The 25,044-nt window shown below is 35.0% G+C and overlaps 2 protein-coding genes across 2 annotated transcripts; one reads left to right on the top strand and one right to left on the bottom strand.

Moving 5' to 3' along the window:
* Window positions 1-1,310: 1,310 nt before the first annotated feature.
* Window positions 1,311-18,094, top strand: LOC132282222 (kinesin-like protein KIN-UA). The gene is made up of 19 exons (XM_059783828.1): window positions 1,311-1,708; window positions 3,489-3,589; window positions 3,712-3,834; window positions 4,877-5,062; window positions 5,248-5,469; window positions 5,595-5,751; window positions 6,781-6,930; window positions 7,862-7,950; window positions 8,245-8,448; window positions 8,813-8,959; window positions 12,258-12,392; window positions 12,535-12,666; window positions 13,817-13,955; window positions 14,065-14,157; window positions 15,699-15,824; window positions 15,965-16,090; window positions 16,851-16,994; window positions 17,359-17,487; window positions 17,570-18,094. Exons 1-19 carry the CDS (start codon window positions 1,537-1,539, stop codon window positions 17,731-17,733), a joined length of 2,739 nt encoding a protein of 912 aa, XP_059639811.1. The 5' UTR covers window positions 1,311-1,536; the 3' UTR covers window positions 17,734-18,094.
* Window positions 18,095-21,776: 3,682 nt separating this feature from the next.
* On the bottom strand, window positions 21,777-23,291 carry LOC132284839 (AT-hook motif nuclear-localized protein 24-like). The gene has a single exon (XM_059786972.1). The coding sequence runs from the start codon at window positions 22,906-22,908 to the stop codon at window positions 22,009-22,011; it is 900 nt and encodes a 299-aa protein (XP_059642955.1). The 5' UTR covers window positions 22,909-23,291; the 3' UTR covers window positions 21,777-22,008.
* Window positions 23,292-25,044: the final 1,753 nt, after the last annotated feature.

Genomic DNA, 25,044 nt, shown 5'->3' with positions numbered 1-25,044 from the left:
AAGTCATATGTACAACAAAAAGTTGTAATGGCTATAACTCAACTTTTAATTTCATCACATGGGCTAAAATTAAGTTTATTGGATTACATCTTATCAATTTTTTTTATTCTTAAATCTTTTTATTCCCCTTTCTATGCACTTTACTATCAATATGTGACACCGGCCTACAAAATTGTAGTTGTCTATTATAAAAGATTGAGTGAGGACATTTTTAAGATTTTAACAAATTCTATAGGTAATTTTGTATGTAAAAAATTCAGTGGAGTCGGCTTTTCCCCTTAGTCCTTGCTATCAATAGTAAATTATTCGAATTCTTTAAAAAGATATATATATATATATATATATATATATATATATATAATTGCATTAATCTTTCAATTATTTCAACTTACGAGTAAATTTTTTTGTTGCATATCTCCAAAAAAATTCACAAATATTTTGCATTACTCAAGAACTAGAAGGTTGTTCTTCTTTTTGTTATTAAATGTACTAACAGAAGTAACTAAATACTCAAGGACTGACAAAGATTTAGTGTGTTATCACAGTTGATAGTACTGTCTAACTTCATATTTGGTGGGAAATTAATGCCTGCCTTAATGCCTTCATCTAACTCGGGAATTCATAAGTAGTAGACCAATATTCATTAAATTAAAGATGACAAAAAATACAACACCATAAAAATAAATATGAACATCACATCACCTATTTTTATTTTTATTTTACATAACATAGAGTTGAGAGCTAGTGGGATTAAAAAAAAAAAAAGAATTCGAACTTAACAAGAAGAACAAGGTGAAGAGATTTGAGACCTCACTCTTTATCACCGAGACAATAATATAATATATATATATATATAATATTAAGCACTCCACTTTGATTAATAGTTAGATACAAGAAGTAGAATGCGAGCACAAAAACATCAAAATTTAAATAACACAAAATGTGGTTGAGAGGGAGTATGAAAACAACTTCTTAATTGAACTTAAAAATTCCACTTAATTGCTTGTGACGGTATCATGGTAACATATACTCCTATATTATATATATAAAAGAATGTACCTTATGCAGTCCATGGCTTCATACGAGGTAATTCAAACTTATGAGACCGTTAAATCTTTTCAACGCCCTTAAACTGGGCATTAAGTTGGTTTATCACGCCAAAGGTAGGATGGGTAATTCAGTCATTTCAAGTAGCCGCACTGTTAAACTAGGTTTGTCTTGAGGTAATTTTGAAAACTCACCAAGGGCATTTATGTACGTTCAATCAAAAGATAAAATCAAAGCGCAAACAACGCCCATGACCCACAACGCCCATGACCCACAACGCCTCTTCTGTAATCTCTCTCTACATTCTCTCTAGAACCCGAATTTCTCTGACTCCCACCTCACACGATTGAGTCCCACTTTGCTCCTCCTCTGCAATCTCTCTCTCAATTTCAACTCTTAGAGAGAGAGAGTATTTGAACTTTTTCTTCAAAGCTCTAGACTTATATTGGTTGATGAAGAAGAGCTTCTGAAGCTACTTGAGATGTGCTGATGGCTAGCATTGGTGGTGGTTATAGAAATGGTACTCAAAAGGGCACTGTGACCAAGTCTGCTTCGTCTTCTTTCAAATCCAAGCCCTCCTCTGCCACTTCCGGTCCCCGCCGCAACAGCACCGGTTCTCTAGGCGGTGCCTCCACCGCTGCTTCCAAGGACGATTCTAAAGGTCACTCTCTCTCTATATATCTATATATATATATACACACACATGTATATATATATATATGTATGTGTATATTATATTGGTGATGGAGTGCAAATTGATTTCTAAATTTGGTTGTAATTTGAGGAATGTGAAAATTTGGATTGTTTATTACAGTATAATATAAGTATAATTACATTGTTAATGAATGCATACGCTTTTTTGAGGTGAACACTAGTGAACAGTAGTGAGCTGAGCCTATTTGAATTGGGTCTTGTTTATCTGTTTGTCTTGGACCACTGGAACGGTGAAACCTGAAATTCAATTGCATCATTGTGTTAGATGAATTAGTTTCAGTATGGAAGAATGCATCATGCTTTACTCCCAAGATTGGTTCACTAGTGATGTCCCTACCTTGATAGTGACCGTTTCATTCAAGTTCACCCCTTCTTCTTGATCCTATAATGATCCACCACCAGCCTTGGTATCCTTGGTGGATATCCCACTTGAAATTCGCAATGAGGGTTCCATTGTTGGTGAGGCAATCATTATTGCAAATGAAAGTCAATGTTGCTATTGGTCGGCGAAAGATATCATTTTTCTCATTGCTTTATGAAATCCTAAAACTTATCCTAGAACATCAATTACCCTATCCTCAATCAAGGTTTGTGTTTTTTAGTAAACATTTACTTTCCTTGGAAGGTCCAAACATGGCTTTAGATGATGAATTTAGTCTACTGGCTTAGTGAATTGCATTTCTATATTTACTTCATATTAGTCAGATTAACATATTCAATTTGGAAAAACACTTGGTTCTATTTATAAATAAAATAATAATAATAATAATAATAAAAACACTTGGTTCTCATAAATTCAACAACCAAGTATGCCTACTACCTAAGTAATAACACATTTCAAATGAATGGACTTTGTTCCAGTATCTCAAATAGTTAGTGCAAATAAAAGCCTTCTAATAAACACATTTATGTCTCAAAATATTGATTCAAATTTCTAATGTTATTATGTTACTGGTTTTCAATTCAGTTCTGTTATTACCAATTATTGTGCCTCTAATCTAGAAGAATTATTACCTATAGTGGAGTTAAGAAAGGCGATCTTCCACAAAAGATCATCCTTAATCCTCTTAGATGTGGGTAGGATGCTGTACTCAAAGTCATGAATGTTTGCCTTAAGTTTTGGATATGAGCCTTGGGTTCTTTAGTTGTTAGTTTTAAGTTATAAACGTAACATTGACTTGTTCTAACATCATCGTGATTATTGTTAAAGTTACATTTTTTACTGCAAGTCCTGCCATTAGCAGTAGATGGTAGTGCTAGTATAACCACTACTGTTTTTATTACTACTACTACTACTGTCATTGTCTAGGTTTTGTCATAGCTTTCAATAGCTGTTCCACATATAAAATATATTTACTTGAAGAATCAAATTTCGGAAAACTTGGTTGGTAATTCTGGGGGCCTTTGCAATTTCTAATCTGTAGTTTTTATCATTCACACAAGGACCCCCCTGCTGCTCCTGGTGCTGATGCAGCATGTAGAGTTGAAGAAATGTTAACAGATGTTTATTTTTTTTTCCTTTTAAAGAAAAGTGAGACTATTGAACAGTAAAAGTGAATATTGGGAACTCTCTTACAGCTTCTATAACGAAAAGGAAGGGATTACTAGTAAACCTTTATATCTTCATACTGAATTTTGGACTTTTTTAAATATTAAAAATCTTTACTTCTATAAAAATAATATAGATAAATTTGTTCCCCCCTTGATGTTGCTTTGCTTCCATATAGTTCTGGGGAGAGTCCGAGTTGCTGTGAGACTACGGCCGCGAAATGCAGAAGAGTCAGTGGCAGATGCTGATTTTGCTGATTGTGTGGAATTGCAGCCTGAGGTAGTACTGACGTCATTTTAATGTTAATAATTCTGTTAGGGGATTTCAACACCAAACAACTTCTTAGATGGTTGGTCATTTGTCATGGTACTGTAATTTGTGGTGTCTTTGCTTTGTGGCAGCTCAAAAGGTTAAAACTTCGAAGAAACAACTGGGACTCAGATACGTACGAGTTCGATGAAGTGCTTACTGAATTTGCTTCACAAAAACGTGTTTATGAAGTCGTGGCAAAGCCTGTGGTTGAGGTGCATATGCATGAATTTTTTGAATTTTCCTCGTAGATTTTTTTTTTCCTATTTGTTTTTGTTTCCTCATAGATTTTTATAGCAACAAGTATGATTTTTGTTGAGAGTTTTAACATATGACTTGTGTTTTAACATATGACTTGTGCATAACAACTGTTATTTTACATTTGATGATATTGGTTTTACTATTCTAGGAATATGATTATATGCTAAATGTCAATGATACTGTACAAGTTGCTTTATTAATGAAGTACAATAACGAAGCGCTCTCAACAAGCTGACCTAGAACTGATTTCGACCCGAGAGTAAATTTTGTATTGCAGAATGAGACGAACAGCGCTCGATGACAGCTAAATAATGAGAATGTGTTATTTTTTGCGACTAAGTGATTTATTGTTTGTTAATGAAACTGATGATAGCCTTTAAACTTATTATCTATCTTGTAGGGATTAGAGACCACTTAAAAATTTACATTCTTGTAAAAAAGTCGTGAAAAAATTTAATACTATTTATATGTATCTAGAATTGTTTTATTTTTTGAGGTTCTATTTAACTTGATTGTTGTTCAAATTATCGCTAATTGTAAACACATTCCAGTTACTCATCAGTGTCATAATAAGTCGCAGAATGTCTTGTTTCTAGTTCTACTATAATAACAAATATTTATTGACGTTACAAGGAGGAGATTCACTACAAAACATGCTATTGTTTTATGGAATTTCATATTTTCTTTCTGAAGTAGTTTCTGTTTTCTTAGCGTTTCCTGTAATATTGCTACTATTCTATCATAAATAGTATAATATATAATAAAAATATCTTGCACCAATTGCATGTCTTCCCAGAGCTTTATCTTATCTGGAAAGCCTGAATTCCTCGGTGTGATTTCATCCAAAAGGAAGAAATTCCGAAGTTCTTTTTTTTTAAAAAATAAAAAATAAAAAAATGCTTGGGTGATTTTCTACTCATGATATGGCAGTATAGCCTATGGGTTCTTCATCATATATGAAACTCCTCCTAAATTGTACACTATATGATTATGCAGAGTGTTCTGGATGGTTACAATGGGACAATCATGGCATATGGGCAGACTGGCACTGGAAAAACTTACACACTTGGGCGACTGGGAGAAGAAGACACAGCTGCTCGCGGAATAATGGTGCGCGCATTGGAGGATATTTTTGCAGAAATTTCTCCAGAGACCAATTCTGTCTCTGTCTCCTATTTGCAGGTTGTTTCCATATAAATGGATCTGAATTTCACGTTATTTTCTGAAAAGTTTTTCATTTATTGTTTTTCATTTCTCAATCATACCAATTTTTTTTGACTTTGTGAAGGATTTTTGGCTATCTGTGAAAGGCTATTTCCAACTTTGTGATTTGTGTTATTTTTTTTTTCATTTACAACTATGTGCAGCTGTACATGGAGAGTATACAGGACCTTCTTGATCCTGCTAATGATAACATATCCATCACGGAAGATCCAAAAACAGGAGATGTTTCTCTACCTGGAGCTACCCTAGTAGAAATCAGGGACCAAAAGAGTTTCTTGGAACTACTAAGATTAGGGGAAGCTCACCGCTTTGCTGCTAACACCAAGTTGAACACGGAATCTTCTCGTAGTCATGCCATTCTGATGGTGAAGCACTGCACTTCTTGTCTTCCGATGTTCACGCACTTGAAATTGCTGGGAGCTTGCTGAATTTTTTTTGAACAGTTGCATGTTCTTTAAGTGGACATAAACAAGTTCTGCTCTTATTGCAGGTAAATGTCAAGAGGTCTGTGAAGGGAAGAGATTCTGCTATTTCAAGCGAAAATGGTAACACGTCCCACATGGTTAAAACTTTAAAGCCTCCTGTAGTTCGGAAAGGCAAACTAGTAGTGGTAGATCTTGCAGGTTCAGAGCGTATTGATAAGTCAGGTATGTGTCACTTATGTGCATGAATAAATCGTTTCCTTTTCCTAAAGCTGGAGAATGGTCTTGTATTGCTTCTTTTGTTTTCCACTGACCTGTGAAGATGCATTTGTTCTTTCCTGAAGTGAAACTAAAAGTGACAGCAATTATGAATGAAAAAATATAGACATCTAATTTTGAATCCGAGTGATAAATAATTTATTGCTTTCCATGGTATAATTTTGTATTCTAGGATGAGTTCTAATGACTTAAAAAACACAAATGTTCTGGAACCCAGTGAAAAGATATAAAAATATTTGGAAATGCATGGAAATAGATAACAAGAATATTTTGTCTATTGAAGTAAAATTGAAAAAAAAAAAAAAAAAAAAAAAAAAAAAAAAGCACGAGGTGTGCTATAGGCAGTGCAATATTTGTAGATTCTCTTGTCCTGTCAAGTCTAATCTTTTTCTTGTTCCAGTTGTTATGAATATTTCAGTTTTAACTGCAACCAGAAGTTGTGGGAATGGTATGAAGTTCCATGTTGCATGTTTCTGTGTACTCTCCTGGTCTAGTAATTTAAATGAGATAATATAAAAGGGTTTGCTGTTTTGTTGCCAATGGCTGACTGTTGTATCTGCAGCCCGAAAAATGAAAAATAAAAACTGCTGACTTCTGTTTGAGTTCTACAACTTTGCGCTTGCCATGTGTTAATGATAAATAGCAATCACACACTCTTGCTTGAATGCAATATGACTTTAAATCTTTGCCTGAAGAATGTCATGTACGGGCAACTTGTGAGTGATTGAGTTACTTTTGTTGTATGCTTCCCAAATAAGATGTCTCTGGAATGTTTATTTTGTTATATTTGTTTCTTCTTTTACACAAATGGATGTTAAATAATATAAAGTATGTGGATCAGTACCATTCTTTTTTTTGGGAAAAATCTAGTTAATAATTTTTTTGGCCACATCACTTTTCAATCTTCTTCCATTTCCTATTTATTGAAACTCTCTCTCTCTCTCTCTCTCTCTCTCTTTGTTGATTGTTTGGCAGGAAGTGAAGGACATACTTTAGAGGAAGCTAAATCTATCAATCTTTCTTTAAGTGCACTAGGGAAATGTATAAATGCACTGGCAGAGAATAGTCCACATGTTCCAGTCCGTGACTCAAAGCTTACAAGATTGCTTCGAGATTCATTTGGAGGTGAGATGCTCATGCTTATGGTAATTAAAATTTCAATTGTTTGGCATCGGCTATATGGGATCAAAGTAAATATGACATGATGGCTTTGAATGTATACATATCTAATATATATGAGGAAGCCTTCAAATCTGAGTTCTTAGAGTCTTCTTAAAATTATCATGTGAATGAGGTGAGATGCTCATGCTTATGGTATTTAAATTTTTCCACTTGTTTGGCATCGCTGTATTTGATCAAATTATATATGACATGATGGCTTTGAATATATACATATCTAAACATCTAAATATATACGAGGAAGTCTTCAAATCTGAGTTCTTGGGTCTCCTCAAGATTATCATCTGAGAGAATGAGGCTGGGGAGCGGCAGACCCAGGACCCAACAGTGAGTGGGTCACATTCTGAATGAAAAAAGAGCTCCATGATTGGATAACCAGGCCTTTAGATTGTACATTCTTTTGAAAGTAAAAGATCATTTAAAATGTTGGAAGAAAGTCCAGTCTAGTGTCCTAAGTCATATTTGCATGCCAATCTTCTGAGAATGGAATCTATTATCCAAGTTCTATAAATTAGTTACTCCTGGACCACTGATACAGTGACACGTAACTAAATTTTCCGATTACTGCAGTTTGGGGATTTTTGTCATATTAGTATGCTAATTTTCCGAAGTAGTATCTCTTAGCTGAGTTCTATGAATTGGTGGCTCCTGGACCACTGATACATTCCTAGATCTTTTGATCACTGCGCTTTAACTTTAAGGACCTTGTTATGTATTTGATTCAGACTCGGGAGTCAGGATTGTGAATTACAGATTTTATTGTTTCAGTTGGCAGAAGAGCCACGTATATTGGATGGTTTCTTAGCTTCATTATACTAATATAAATCACCTTTTTAAATCCAGTAATATATTGCCTGACAAGTTTCAAGTCTTTCAGGCACCGCGAGGACTTCACTTGTAGTTACTATTGGTCCATCTCCACGCCATCGAGGAGAGACAGCAAGTACCATAATGTTTGGACAAAGGGTAACTTCCGAACCATTTGCCTTGTTTCTGTGTGTGTGTGTGTGTGTGTGTGTGTCTATATTCTGAAGTTGCTTGTCTGGACTCATCTAGTAGTTAGATTTTTCTTTTCAACATTTTTTTCTCTCTTTCTATTGACGTCATTATTTGCAGCCTTATAGTGCATCCCTCTTGACATGCTTGTTGTAAACCATGCAGTTACAGTGTTGGTGTATAATTTTCTGGGGGACTTTTCTGAAACATATTATAAGAATCCCTTTGATCATTGGGAGGATGCTAAAACTTTTCCTTGTTTAGGCTATGAAGGTGGAAAATATGTTGAAAATAAAGGAAGAGTTTGATTACAAAAGTTTGTCCCGAAGGCTTGACATACAATTAGACAAACTTATTGCTGAACATGAAAGGCAGCAGAAAGCATTTCAGGATGAGATTGAAAGAATAGCTACAGAAGCACAGAAACGTATTACCGAGGCTGAAAGAAGCTATGGTGATGCATTGGAGGTAAATTCATGCATCTATATTTATTCAGCTATATCACGGGCATTGAACTTACATAGTTTTTGTTAGCATTTTAGTTTTTCTATGAAGTAGATTTCTAATGGAAAGTTAATGTCTTTATTTCTTTATATTCAAATGTCTTATCTACACATTCATGTAAAGTCGGTGATTTTGACTTTTAATTGACTCACAATTGGTGAAAAGTATATTATATATGCATATATATGTTATTTATGTTTACATGCCTTTTCTCTCAGTTTAATCAACACAAATTTGATTTAGCGGATCATATTTATCATGCTTGATTTAGTGTGCTGCGTACTTGCTTTTTGAATGCTCTTTATAATCTATCTTATTCCTTCTGCAGAAGGAAAAACTAAAATATCAGAAAGACTACACAGAGTCATTGAAGAAGCTCGAGGAGCAATGGGTAAAGGACCAACAAAAGCAAGTTAGTGAGAGAACCACAATTAAACTCAAAGATGATAGCGTTGACAAAATGTCTAGCAGAGAGGTACCTGGTACATGAAATGTATATTTCATATATCCTAATTGGTAATGTAGGTATTAAATGTGGTTTAGATGTTCATTGTCTGGTTCCTCACTTCATTGCATAAATAGTCATATGTAGACTCTTTTTATTAATTAGTGTCATCCACACTGCCCTCTCTAGTTTAATTTAACTTTTTCTGTATTCTTGAAGATTTTGAAAAGAAAAGAGGAAATATTAAAAGCAGTTTTGGTTATAACTTTAATGAATTTGATAGCTGGATTTGCTTTAAATCTGTACAGAAGTTTATACCCAGGCTGATAGGGTAGCATTTTATAAATTTTTCCTTCTATATTGTGAAAACTGGAACGTTGAATTTTTTAGATAACTAACTATAAAATTAAGAAGAATGCATTGAATTTAAGCTACAGAAACCAATCATAGTTTATTAATATGGGATTAGAGCTTTCCCCACACCTCTTGGTCAACAGGGTCGTGGGTCTGTGAGATTTGATTTTGGTCTTTGGAAGCCGGGGTTAAAGAGTTTATAGGGCCTGAAAGGGTTCAATTCTTCAAATTTAAACTTTTACATGTAGAAAAACATCTCTTAGAAATCATGATCATCCTTGCCTTTATTCCATAGGAATAGAGTAGGCCACATAAATTTACATGTTCTATTCTTTTCGCAAACCTCCTATTATATTTAATTTTTTAAAGTTCCATGTTGCCTTTAGTTGGCCTCTTTTTTTTTTTTTTTTGAAAGGTTGTTGGCCTCTTTTTCTCTTACCTTTTATGCAAATAAATCTTCATTTTCTTACCGATGTGTCTACGGGTCTATGGTATATATGTCAAAACCACCTAAAGTGTGTTATTTTATTACTAATTGGTTGCACTCCTCATTGATTAGTCACCGTATATCTTCTAGTCACTCCTATCATCAATTTCAGCATTCATTCAAGTTACATGAATGTATTGTTCTTGTTTCTTTTTTTAAATTCAACATTCTGATCGATGGATTAATAACCGTCCTATAAAATTTTCCTTTTAACCTATTTGATATTCTCTTATCACATAGGACGCTACTAGCAAGTCTCCATTTTGTCCAACCTGCTTCAATCCTACTAACTACATTGTTTCTCTCCCCCCATCCTTCTATACTATTGATCATAAATATTGGAAATGGTTATTTTGAGTGATCCTTTGGTCTTGAATTGTTATATTTATATTATTATTTTATTTACATTCTATGACTTCTGTTTGAGTTTTACTAATTTGTAAGCCTTTTGCTTCTAATGCATTTCTCCGTTTTTCTAATTTTTTTGAAAACTAAGAACCACCTCATATGACATCAAAGTTTCTGGAGGTTTGGAGGCCTCAAGTGTTCTCTATTAAATTTACATTCTATGACTTCTAAGGTTTGGAGGCCTCAAGTGTCTGAGCAGTGGACTGCATAACTTTTTTTGAATATTTAGTAATCAGTTTTCTTGTTTTAATGACTCTGCAGCTTTACAAATTCTTATCTTATAGTCTATGAACCAACATTTGTAGGTCAAGTTATATGATCCCAACTAAACAGACCTAATCTATAGGATTTTAATAGACCAAAACTTTGAGCTAAAGACTAAACTAAGCTAGACAATATGATTGGACCAGAATATCTCTACTTTCACCCAAATTACAAATATATCCTCATGACCTTCGTTACACAATTAAATTTTACATTCTAAATTTGGCAAAACTTCCTTAAAAATTAGAGAAGACTGAAGGATCAAAACAACATAAAATTTCCAAAAAACTATAAAGGCCAGTCAAGGTCCTAAGTGGAGATTGCTTCAATCTTATGCCATATCGAACCTGATTTCTTCTCTCATAGTTGTACTCCTTGTACATGTGGCATTGTTGATCTTTAGTAACTTTGTCTAAAAGAATGTATTTGAATGGCCTTTTACCTCATGTAGAACTTCTGATAGCCTTTTGATTGGCTCAGAATAACAAAGTCACCTGTCACATTTCCTTTGACTTCAGCAACTCTGGAACTGTTGTCAAACATTAAGCTGATCATTGATCTAATTGCTGATCCATCTATGAGAATTAATTAAATTATCTCTTGATGATTCCTCTGCCCATATGGTTGAACACATTCAGTCATCTTAAATTTCTTCCCAGCTCGGATGCTTTCATTGTTGATCTTAAAAGGGTGAAAATAATAATAATAATAATAATAATAATAATATTGAAGATTTTACCAACGGCCAGTGGCATAGCGGTATCAGCCTCTTACCTCCCAAAGGGAGGTCAGAGGTTCAAGTCTCATGTAGAGACATGTGTGTGTGCGAGTACCAACTATGAAAAATAAATAAATAAATAAATAAATAAAGAAGATTTTCCTCCACTGAATCAGTGGAGGAAAATCTTCAATAAATAATAATAATAATTAAAAGAAAAAAAAAAGTGAAAAAAAGTAAGGAAGGAAGAAAGAGACTGGTAATTTGTTACCATCGGGCTACTTGTCCCAGGTGGTATTAGCTCCCCTCCTAAAGGGGAGATGAGCGGTTCAAGCCCCACAAGGGGAAAAAAATACTTGCATGCATTCGTGATGTTTTGTCATGCTGCTTATATGAGTAATATTGTAATAACAAGTATTATGATTAATGACATACGGGGAAACCCAAAATTTTGGAACCTTATAGATAAATAAAGCCATATGGGTGGACTTGTTGCTGTATGTTGTATCATCTCTGTTAAAATAACAAGAAGATGCAGAGACTCTCAATTTCTGATGATACAGTACTCAAATAAGAACATATTTCACTTTCTTTGTGATTCTATGAAAAAAATATTATTTGGTCCCTATTGATATTTTTAGAATTGTTTTGTTTTTGGCCATCTTTTGTCAACAGTTTTTAAAACAAAATTTATTTATAGTATGATTTCTGAAGTACCCAAATTATTCTAGCTCTAAAATTTTCTGGCTGCTATGACTTATAAACCAATTTTATTAACTAGTCTTGCCTTTGAAAATTTTTCCCAAATTTCTCTTGGAAAAACTGAATTATCTAAGAATCACTGGAGTTATTTCTATTCTCTCTTAGCATCAGGTTGTGACATTATTAATACTTTGCAATGTAGTTGCAGTTCTTATTGATGTAAAAATATCTGAATTTCCACCTTCACATGGCATACGATGGTCATGTGCTTACTTTCTACTTGTTGAGGTTATCACCAGGGCCATGCTCATGTAGTTTAAATATTTGCACTGTTGCCTGACTTGTAGGACATTCTCTTCAGCAATGAGACATCATCATTCTTTTGTGATATGCAGGTCCCTGCAGTGTCTTTTGTGGAGGAAGTTGATGCGATTAAAATGTTGCTTCAGAATGAAACTCTTTTAAAGAAGGCTGCGGAAGAGGAAATCAATAATCTTAAAAATCAAGTAGCACAATGGAAAAGGTCGGAGGTATGCTTCTTTATGTCTCAAATAATTTGTTTGATTTCATTGTCATTTGTTTTCTTTGTTGCATCATTTGTGAACTGGGCTGCATCACTGTTTATCAATATTATTTTTTTTTATTTTATTTTATTTTTTTTCCGTGTACTAGGCAGCAGGAAATTCTGAGATCGTAAAGCTTCGCAAGTTGCTGGAAGATGAGGAACGCCAGAAACAGAAACTTGAAGAAGAAATAGCAATTCTAAAAAGTCAGCTATTGCAAATGAGTTTTGAAGCTGACGAGGTATGCTGTCTACATAGTTGATAAATGCATTCATTGTGACTCTCTAACAGAATGATTTACCACTTATATTTCCATTTGAATCAGAGAATACTGTATACATTAACTTCCACTGTCTGTGCCTTTTGACCCACAATTGTAAATGAATCATAAAAGCAAGGATAGTTTAACAATTTGACATTCTCTCTAGAGATAAGACAAAGAAATGCATGTTCACGGGCAGCCCATGGTGGGAGGTTGCAAGTCCCACCAAGATGGTTTCTTACAGAAAGTTTTATATGCTGTTGTGCAGGAATGTGGTCTGATTTTCAATCTTCTTCCAACTATTTGATAGTATACTTGTGTAAAATAGTGAATGTCACTAGGCATTTTCCATTATTTTGGAATCTGGGCAATCTAGGAATTGCTCATATATGAGAATTTTATTCCCATTGTCCAACTGCAATTTTTATTTTTGGAAAATTAACTTTTAAGATATTTTTATCAATTAAATGTAATTAGTTTTGGCTGGAAATGTTCTTCAGTGCTTGGACATATTCTAGCCATTCGACAAATTGTACATTTTGTCAAAACCTAGTTACGATTTCAAAAAGTATAAATTACTGTCTTTTGGTATGGGATCATTGACTGGAATGCGGATGGTTTTATGTCATTATTTACATATATTTTGGAGATAATTGGACAACCAGTATCTGTAAAATGAGGGTTGGACTTAAGGAAATAATCATAGGAATTAAAAGGAACTTCTGGAGAGAAATGACATCCCAACAAGTTTCTGTTACTTGATTAAAAGTCTTTTGAAAGCCTCATTCATGACCAAAAAGGGTAGAAGTAGCTGACCAGAGAATCATTTGATGGTGAAAATCAAACTGCATAATCCCATTCTTTTTTATCAAACTGCGTAAGTTGACTTTGATGGGAATTTTATTTGAAGTTCCATGCTCATATGGAAACAATTTTCTCAATTTTAGGATTTATAATATTGGATGAAAGTTGGTAAGTCTCGAGCATTTAACTTCTTGAATGAAGTCACCCTAAAGGACTGTTTTCTAGCAATTCCCATGCCTAAAAACATGCAATGCAGGTGCAATGCATGAGTATTCGCCTGTCCAAGCATATTTGAATTTTAATCCTATTTTATTTATCTTTGTAGACAAGAAAAAGACTTGATGTAGGTGGGACATTGACAGTCCCCAGTGCTCTAGATTCTCTCATGCATCAAGTTAGCCATCCACAGATCAAAGATTCAGCAGATGGAGAGAAGGCCTCGATAGCCAAACTCTTTGAACAAGGTGGTGATGCCCCTACTAATTTTTTTACTGTCAGACTGATGTTCATTATCCATTATCCATCTGTATGTTGTTTTCTTCTTCTTCCTAATATAATCCAGTTTTCCAACAGTGGGATTGCAAAAGATTTTGTCATTGCTTGAAGCAGAAGATGCTGATGTCCGCATTCATGCTGTTAAAGTTGTTGCAAATCTTGCAGCTGAAGGTAATTTAGTGCTTCATGATATGCTCTTTTATATTTATCTTGTTTTCCATCTCTATACAATCTGTGGTTCTTAAACTTATTCTAGATTGCTTAACACGTTCCTAGGTAGGAACATAGTGAATGACCAATAATTATTATCTTTGTTTTTGAGATTCCTAGTAACCTACTTTATTTGTAGGCATTGTTTTGAGAGAGACATTAGTTGCAGGGGTATCAATTGCGCTCATGGGCAAATCAGGGTGCCTGGTCTGTTACCATTATTTTTATTTGATAATTATTGTTTGTTAAGGCAATGTTGGTTGACGGTGTTATGAATGGTGGCAAACTAGGATAAATACGAGTTGGAGGACTAAAAGAGGTAGTAATGATTTATTATTATAAAAAAAATTAAAAGCAATATTGGTGAAGATGGATGTATTAACACCAACACGCTAGTGGCCTAGCAGTATCAGGCCCCTACTTCCCAAAGGGAGGTCAAGGGTTCGCGCCTCAGTGGAGACTGGAGGCATGCGTGTGTGAGTACCAACTAAGGAAAAAAAAGAAGAAGATGGATGTATTAACTAGTAGATTTGGATTTCTCTCTTTTTATTTTTTGCCCCATTGTTGCTGATTAACTGTGGAGCGGTTAAGTGCAAAATTCTGGTGGGATTCTTTTGAAAAGTCCATTGCTAATTGCGTTTGCGCAGATTGTTTTGCCTAGCCGGTAATTGAAAGACAACAACTTTGAGATGGTTGTTGAACGTTTAGAGAATACTGAATTAACTCTATGCATATTACATGGAACTCTAAAGCTTTCCAGTCTCGGATGAAAATGGTCAACCAGTAAATACTCTGTGCATATTAACCCACCTGGGTCATTCTTTTCCTGCATATTAGCTGATCAAGTGTCAAATACTTATTCCAATAGCCAACTACATGAAATAGTCTCAGATGGAGCATTAGACCCTGCACTTTACTATCAGCAACTTCTCTGCTCTCTCCCACATACTTATCAAAATATATAACCAGTGGGGAATTTTCTCCACTTGAATCCCTTTTTTTTTCCCCCTGAATTATCTCCCACTTGAATACTAATTTGTATTCAACTATAAATTGACTAGCTTAACAATGGGCACCAAACTGTCTTTACTTTTAAAGGATCTAGTTTTTCAGACCTACATCACGTTCCACTGAGCCTTTTTGTTCAGGATAGTTATAAATATGATATTTCTATTTATATTATGACCAAGGGTTGTAACCTAGTGGTACTTCCTCACTTTCCAAAGAAGGCCGCCGAGGGTTCGATTCCCAATAGGGGCAATGTGATTGTGTGAGTTTCTTGCCACAATAAAAAGAAAATTATATTATGAAATTTTAATTAGTGAGTCGTTGGCTATTGTTGTTATTAATATTTTGATGTGATGATGATAATGTTAATGATGATTTTTGGCATGGCATTTGAGGTCTTGTTGCAGAGTAGCATATGGGATAAAACATATTGACAGCCATTACTAGTTGCTATACTTGTTGCTCAGGAATGATGTTTTACATCTAATTTGCAGAAGCAAATCAGGAAAGGATTGTAGAAGCCGGTGGTCTCACATCCTTGTTGATGCTTCTTAGGAGATTTGAGGATGAGACCATACACAGAGTTGCAGCAGGTGCAATTGCGAATCTTGCGATGAATGGTAAATTCCCTATATTTTTTATAATTTATTATGATTTATTAAAATCTTAAAGATAATTTAGTGCTCTATTTGGCACGGTGTTATTTGGCTTTAGTGTTTATCTTCCTATCATGTTGTAACATTTATATTTCTCTTAGCAGAAACCAACCAGGAGCTTATAATGTCACAAGGAGGCATTACTTTGTTGTCGATAACTGCAGCCAATGCTGAGGACCCTCAAACTCTTCGCATGATTGCTGGAGCCATAGCTAATCTTTGTGGCAATGGTAATCTCCCTTACTTTTTATAGCGTTCATTCTGGTGGATTTGACAGTTCCTCGTGTGACCAAACCTTGTAAGAAGGTGGTTCACTTGAGGTGACAGTAAAATTTTGGTTAAGTTGAAGTGCATAAGACCCTTCTAAAGATGGTGATATATATCCTATTCCCTCACCAATTTGAAATGGTCGATGACATAGCCAGCCAATTAGTTGGGACAATGTTTTGTTGATATAAAATTATCGTTTATTGGTCACCTTTTTTTTTTGTTCCCTTTCTATTGCATAATTGTAAATCTGCAACCTTGTACAAAAATCTTGGGCGTTTCTTTCTTGTCAGCTTAATGTAGATTATAGAAGTAGTTCCCTCCTAATCAAAACACAAGTTCCTTCATTTGGTTGTGATAGAGGATCAGGTTTACCTGAAAACAATGATTGTCAATTGATTAATGTTTATCAAATGTTTCTGATCTGATGTTGTATTAGAGGTCCTGACTGTGGAAGTGCTTCGAACATGTCTTAAGTAGGTCCCTTAGACCGTTCTAGTTTCATCTGGACTGGGTTCCTCGTCTTGTCACACCTCAGCATATATCCCATGGCAGGATATATGCTGAGGTGTGAGGTTCAAAACTAAAAGTTCTTCCTATGGGAAGTGGCCGGGAACTGGTAGTTGAACCATATTATCTGGGTTGTTGCATTGGTTTTGGTTGCAACTCCTCTTCTGACATGTATCTTACTGTTACTAATAGCTATTACGTTGCAATTTCCAGACAAGTTACAGATGAAGCTGAGAGGTGAAGGTGGTATCAAGGCTTTACTAGGAATGGTTAGATGCAGGCATCCGGATGTTTTGGCTCAAGTTGCTCGTGGAATTGCAAACTTTGCAAAATGCGAATCCAGGGCTTCTGCTCAAGGTAGATGGATAATAAAGGAAACTCTTCTGATGTTATTTCATGGTCTTTAGCTCCAATCAAGTTATTGCTATGTCGGTTATATGATATGATACAGGCTGTTAATCTTCAGTTTTAAAACATGACTTTAACTTGCCGAAAAGTTCGTGTCTTGTTGACCAACTTCCTGCATATTACGACAAAAGCCTATAATAATACCTTATTTTGCAAAGCATATAACCCAATATTTACGTCCATCTGAGTTAAACTGCATGATGAATTTTGTGACACTTTGGATTGGGATGTAGTAAAATTATAACAAATATTTATTCTCTCTACTTCTGTTACAAGTTGATGTATAGTACTTCTGATGGTTCAATTCCTATAGGGACCAAGGCTGGCAAGTCTCTTCTGATTGAAGATGGTGCACTGCCTTGGATTGTACAAAATGCTAATAATGATGCCTCGCCAATCAGGCGCCACATTGAGCTTGCACTATGCCATTTAGCGCAACATGGTAAGTTTGCTATTCTTTCTCGCCTTAAAATTTGAATCTTCATTTAAGTTGCCTGAAAAGGCTTGAATTTACTACATTCCAGAAGTGAATGCCAAGGACATGATTAGTGGAGGTGCCTTGTGGGAGCTTGTTCGTATCTCGCGGGATTGTTCACGAGAGGACATAAGGACTCTTGCACGCCGAACGCTAACTTCAAGCCCTGCATTCCAGGGTGAACTGAAGCGGCTAAGGATAGATTATGGATGATGTGTGGATTAATGGCAATGGAAGAAAGATGTGGGGTATAATATTAAGTTAAGATTGTCAACTGAAGTTGGTGGTTTGCACTAGAGTGACGGTTCATGCGATCTTATTTAAGTTTTTATTAACAGTGGGTGGGCTTGATTTTGTAGCCTTATTTGTTGTATCCGAGAAGAAATCCATTATTTGTTAATCATTTTCTCGGTCAGAATGCTATTCGTTATATTTTCTTTAGGTTTCCTGAGCCAGAGCATCCATTGTCTAGGTTTTAATTGTTGTATAAATTGATTTGTATATGAAATGAAGCAGAGGAAGAAATTGGATCTTGTAGAATAATTTATATAGTGAATCATGTTGTTGGCATCAACTTGGTCTCCATAAATTTTACTTCTACTCGTGATCATGTTACAGAAGCTTTTATGTGAAGATGGGATTGAATAGAAACCTCTGGTTCCTGTGCATTACTACATTATGTATGTTTATTCTCTTTGGATATTAAAATGTTACCAAGAAATGATACTGGAGAATCAAAATGCAAATGAATACACATTTATTTGGTTGCTCCGCCACTAAAAACTAATTCAAAGCTCTCTTTTTTCGATAATCGGGGTGTTGAGTCTTTATCCTGACTAATTTATGGGACCCGTGCAAGGTGTTTTCATACAGATTGGATAAAACTCAGACTATGTCTCAAGTGGATTTAAGGTCGTTTACAAAGATTAATGGTGTAATTGTGTTATATATGGTGGTGTGATGGTGCCATTTAGGAACAGCCCAGGAACTGGGATTGGAGTCGTATGTTTGAGCACTATGATAGTTAGCCAAACGAAACCTAAAAATTGTATATAGTGTCTCCCTTTAAAGAAAATGACGGATTTTTAGATTCTCTCTCATAAGTGACGACTTTTCTATTTGAGTAACATAAAAGCAAGAGAATTGGCAATGAAAATAGAAGAGAAAGAGGGATTAGAACAAAAGAAAAGCTGTGAACATATATATATTGCAACAAAAAGAACTCAACTAGTTGCTAAAAAGCAAATACAAGAGTGACAAATTCTATTTTCACAGCTATCGAAACACTTCACACACACACATTCTAATGATTTATGGTATGATCCAAGAAGGGCTGTGTGTATGTATATATTTGAATAGTGAAGCAAACACACATTTCAGTTCTCTCATCCGGATTTGAATCCCTCTTCTTTTTGAATGGTTGAAATATATTGTTCTCGTCATATTCTTTCTCTTAAACCCTTTCCATCCCATCAGTGTAACCGAAACCAATTTTTTTTTTTTTTTTCACATTTTTTGAAGTATTCTTTTCAAAGAGGTCATTATCAACCGACAACCCAGCAATGTCAAACATCAAAATGCTAGTGTTTTAAGACCCTTAAAATAATAATAATAATAATAATTAGCTTGTGCTTAAATATAATGATGATAAAATTGGGGAGGCTAGTTATCTGCTTTCCAAAACAGCTGGTACCTACCATGCACCAAATCGGACAAAGCTACTAGGACATTAAACATATTAAATACAAGCATGGTGGACCAAAATACAATTATACATCTCTACCAGAGTATATATGAACAGCCTTTCCCTCTCTATATATATATCTATATATGTATAGTCTTGATGGATACCTTAACCGCATGAAACTTGCAATCTCAAACTGAAAGTGTACAAACTTGTAAGATGAGGCCACAGCTAGTCATTAAAAAAAGGGGTAGATGGGAAGGCAAATTTGGAGCTTGAATATTGAGTCCCACGAGGTCCCAGATAAAATAAATAATTAAAAATTTCCCAACTAAAGCGCAAAAAAAAAAAAAAAAAAACATAGAAATGGGTCACAGACTGGATCAAAAGTCAATAATCTGCTTATAGTCCTACAAGAAAAAAACAACACTATATAGAATTAATGAAGAGGAAGATGAACATAGCCGACAATGTGTGCGTCCGAGAGAGAGAATTGTAACCAAAATGATACAACCCACTAATCTGATTTACTGTGTTATATATATATATATATATATATATATATATATATATATATATATATTAATATCAGTTCCTATATATTGAGTTGTCAAACAATCGGAGTCGAGATAAAATCATATATTCAACCAGTAAAGAGAGGTTAAAAAAAAAAGTCGTTTTGGTAGAAGAGAAAGGTCGCAGAAATGGATAAGATTAATGAGAGGTCTTAGATACAGCCTACATGAGGTGTTACAAAAAAAGGAAGCAAAGAGCATATGAGTGCATGAGGGTGAGTTTGAGACTTTGAGTTGAAGCATGCACAAAGAATCTCATCAGCTGCAACTTTGAAAAGTTGCCCAATACCCATTTCCTAGAATCCGGAGGAGAGAGAAAGAGGGGAAGAGAGAGAGAGAGAGACTATATAACGCTCAAGTTAGACCACTTTGTCTTTGCTTCATCAGCTGTTGAATGAATGTAACTGCTACTTTGCCTCGAAAAGGAGCTTCTTCAGACCAGTGCACGTGTAAACCAGTACCCAAATACTCTCAAATTCATAAACACAAAATATGGAAACTCCAAAGCCCATACCTCTCTCTCTCTCTCTCTCACACACACACACACACACTAAGACACATGCACCTGCTTTCTTTCATCCTAAATAGTTTACCACCCACGTCCGTTGAATCTCATCAATAGCTTTGAGGGACAGCTAAGTAACACAACAAAGAAACATAGTGATAATTCTACTCTATATATATATATATATATATATATATATAGAACTTTCATTATTATAAAGTCATTATTATGATATAATGTGTTCCTCTCGTCATTAAGGCTTTTGGCCGGTAAAGGGTGTACTTAGGGCAAACCCTTAAAGGAACATTTATTGCTCCACATTCTCATGTTCCTTACTACTCTTTTCAAGACAAGGGAATTGAATTTCTCTCTCTCATTTTTGCTACTTGTAATGGAATTTTTGGAGGCTTTTAGTGTAGTAGTAGTTGTTTTTATTGAAGTGACTCAATTATTTTTGGTAATGCATACCAATATAAGCAGCAAAATTCATATTTATTACATTTTCAATTCTTCTTCAACCCAAGTCAGTTATACTTTCACTAAGCAAACTAAGACTCAACTGTGATAACTTTTTTTTTTTTTTTTTTTTTCGTTTTTCTTTTACTTATTAAGTTTTCAAAGAATCACATAACTAATCCATCTGTAGAGAGAGTCAATCGAGTTCATCTCAATTTTAGTTGTTAACATGACTGAATTCTATTAGGCAAAAAATTCGAATATCATGCTTCAAAATCAGAAAATGAATGATTCAAGTTAGAACATTAGTTTGAACAAACAAAATAAATAATACACTTGCCAAAACCGAATCTTTTAAAAAATTAAAAAAACAAGACACAAATTAAACGTCAAATTTTTGGTTTAAAGCTTAAGATTAAGGGTTCATTTAAAAAAAATTTGTTTTATAATCTTTTTATTTTATTTTATTTTATTGTAGTTTTTAAGATAAAGTCAATTATCAAAATATGATATGGACTAGCTTGAATTTCATCAATGGCTCAAGGGAGACTCAGATAATGCAAGTATAATTTGAAAAGAAGTTAGCTTTAGCAAACTTTGCTACATACAATCAACTAGTAAACAATGACAATGAGATCTCAAGGAAAGTAATGAATGCAGCACGATGTTAATATATGAGTTAGAAGAAACAAAAGAGTTGAAATGGTGTGTGTGTGTGTGAGAGAGAGAGAGAGAGAGATGAGAGAGAGAGAGGGGGGGGGGTATATTTTCTTCTACTATTCACAAATATGATGATCATAGATAGTCTTATGTTATCTTGATTATAAATTTGTTGCTAAAAACTATAGAGAGCTGAAATGATATAATGATTGGGTTTTGTAGAGAACATGATGAATGTGTAAAAGACACAAAAGAGGTCAAACTAGACATCATTTTTGGGGTTGGGGAAGTGGCTTTGGCTCTTGATAATGATCTTATTTATCAATTATAGAACAGATTGCTACTCTTATTCTCATGCATCATACTTCCAACTCACTGTGAAAACTAAGAATTTACAAACTTCTTCAATTAAAAAGGCAGGCATATCATCTAATGATCAAACTTAATTAAACAAAAAGTAAAACTGAAGAAGAAAAAAAGAAAAGAAAGAGGAATGAAATTCTGGCTCAACAACCCAAATTCTTCTACATACCTAAAAATGTTGCTAAAATTTCTTGGTAAATGAAAGAGAGTGAATCAAGAAGTATAACCCTTCAAGGAGAGACTTGTTAGAATGGAGGACGACCGGTCGCCCAATAGGCCTCCGCTGGCATTTGAATGGAGTTGAGGAGATTTGGAGGCACGCCGTGAAAAAGCGATGGCTCTCCTAAGAGTTGTTGCTGTTGTTGTTGCTGCTGTTGCTGTCCCACAGTTCCCGGAGATCCAAGTTGACCTCCGGGCATCGGGAGTGAATTCTCTTCCTCTTCCAGCGGAAGCCGCTCATACGCTGCATTGCTAAACGAGGCCGCCATGATCACCACGGGCCCGGATGCTAGGAGTGCCCCGACAACGCTCCCGCCCACCACTTGGCCTTGTCCGCCCGCCAGATATATGGTCAACCCTGTGGCTGCAGGCGGAGCTGGAGGCGGCAGAAATGAGCCGGCTAGAGATAAGACCTCGAACCGCCCATGTAATGTCACAATTGCACCGGGTGAGGCCGGTTGCCTGAGTGTGACATTGGTCACAGTACCAGTCCCACTCAAAATGCACACCCCTCTCTGTCTTCTCCGGGCGAAGGTCGCGACACTCTCCACGATGTCACACCCGTCTGCAACCTCCATCACGTGGGTGCGGAGCGCGTTGGCGCTGTCACGAGTGATGATGATGGGCGGCTTGGGCTTGTTCTTGGATCCGGCAGGTCTCCCTCGCGGCCTTCTGTTGTTATCTCCGTCTCCTCCGGATCCGTTCATGCTGTCCTTGCCTTCACTGCCGTTGATGTTGTCGTTGTCACTCTCGTCTCGATCCCGCTTCTGTCCCATGTTTAGTCCACTCGTGCCGCTCTGCTCGTCTTCCGAATTCTGTTGGTGGTGGTGAAATTGGTGCTGGTGATGATGTTGAAGGCTGAAAGGTCTGGTATGAAATGGAGGTGGGAGAGAATTGCCATGCCCCGGAGGCGTTATCTGATCCATTGTTGTTTGATTTGAATTGCTAGCTATACCTTGTTTTTCTTAGCTCGATCAAACCCCACAATTTCAATCTTCGCATACAAAGAACAACTCAAGTGAAATGAGAAAAAGAAAAAGAAAAAAGAAAAAAAGAAAGGAAATTTGGATACAAGGAAGCTATAAGTAAAGGGAGTAATGATTCAAAAAGAAAGAAAGTAGGAGGAAAAAGAAAGTTAAGAAGACTTTAAGGGTGTCTCTCTTTCTCGTTTGCCTTTTTTGGGGTTTGTTTAATGGGATCAAAGTACAAATAGGGTTGAGTAGATAGAAGATAATGAGTGGATTTTTGGGTGTCAGCCACCAAATCATCAACTGAATATACTCCCCATATGCTGGTTGTTGTTTCTAAGGTTTTTTGGGTTTCATTTGATGATTGTTGTTAAAGGGTTGGGGAGGGATGAAGATGTGAGGACGGGTTTCTAGGAGTTAGTACTACTGTTGGGTTAGGGTTAGATTGAGAATATAGATCGGTGATGGGTTTGAATCAGGTAAGACTGCAGTGTGCTGCTTTTGGGCGGTGGATGGGTCCTCTTTCTTTTATATAATATACATACATATATATATATATATACACACACACACACACACAATACTAATATCACTTGGTTTATCTTCTTCACTTTAGTGTTTTTTTTGGTTTACTATTGCTAATATTGATTTGGGATATCATATTAATGGTAAAAACTCGAGTGGTAAGACAATAAATTTAAATTTTGAGAGAATCTATTCGGTATATATAAATAATTTTGTTAAAACTTACATTCTTGTACATAGATGGTCTATACTACGATGTGAATTGGAGTAGCTGAGTTTAATATATCAAGGGTTTAGCATCCCTAGCTTTTTTTGTTAAATATTTAAATAATATATTACTTGTGCCATTATATACCTATTTACGAGAATATTATTAAGAGAATTCACTTGTGAAATTATATATTTATTTACGAAAATAAAAGATATATTAAATAATTAAATAATTTACTTTATTTTTAAAAATATTAAAAAAATTATTTAATAACACTTATACGTACTCTCTTAATAGTATTTCTCATACCATCAACTCCAAAGCATATGAGAAAGAAGAGATAGCTGGCAAAATTAAACTGGACTGGCATGTAATAACACGACAGAGAGAGAGAGAACGGGTTACTTCAATTTTCTAAAACCCACATGCAAACACTATCGTCTGCAAACTCTTATCTTTATCTGTCAATCTAGGGAGGGTGGGGTCCACATGCTTTTGTAAGAACAACACGTGTCTCTTCCCCGCATCCTTCGGGTCTATTCTTTGAACTTCTTCATCTTCTCCTCCTCGATTGAGTTAACGTTACTCTTACACTCTCACACTTCATTTGATAAATTACTATAAAACAATATCTTCTTTCCATGTATATATATAGATCCAACTAGCGTTAATATTGGTGTTTGTATATATGTGTATAAACCATAAGCTAAAGATCAATGATATATGTGTGTAATATACTACTGATTGATGTCCAGGAGTAGTTCCCTCTTTGCTAGCTACTTGTGTCCTATGGGTTACTCTTAGGTTTGGCGTGGCTTCTTTATATATAGTTGACTGAATTAATGAAATAAATCGAAACCCTAGTGGCATAATCCTTGAAAAGACCTAGGAATCAAATTAAATAAGGAGTTCGAAATTGAAAATAACCTGATCTAAAAAAGATAAAATTGGAGCAATCTCGACTCACAATGCAAATTATATATGGAATATAAAAGGTACCAAGTGCACTACAATCTTATACATTTATACAAACATTTTGAAACCTGATTTATAAATATCATTGATAATTTACTCTGATTAAAAATAAAAATAAAAAAATTGATAAAGTTATACTCTACTAAAGTTGCAAAGCAACTAATTAATCATAATTATTATCCATCCTTATTAATTATCAGCTTGCTAGCTAACCGGTTCTAGTGAACAACAGAATTCAAGTTCTGACATACATGTCTCGAGTTGCAAGGTATCTTTAAACTGTTTACACACCCATACACGGACCTGTCTCTCTATTGTCTGCATAATATAAGTCCCATCACCAAAATCATTCTCAAAAGCTATGTTACATGGATACTGTAATA

This window comes from Cornus florida, unplaced genomic scaffold (assembly GCF_030987335.1).
Source record: "Cornus florida cultivar Cherokee Brave unplaced genomic scaffold, ASM3098733v1 CherokeeBrave_3.0.0_Hap2_Chr11, whole genome shotgun sequence".
Lineage (NCBI taxonomy): Eukaryota > Viridiplantae > Streptophyta > Magnoliopsida > Cornales > Cornaceae > Cornus > Cornus florida.
This window is presented reverse-complemented; position numbering and strand designations above follow the sequence as displayed.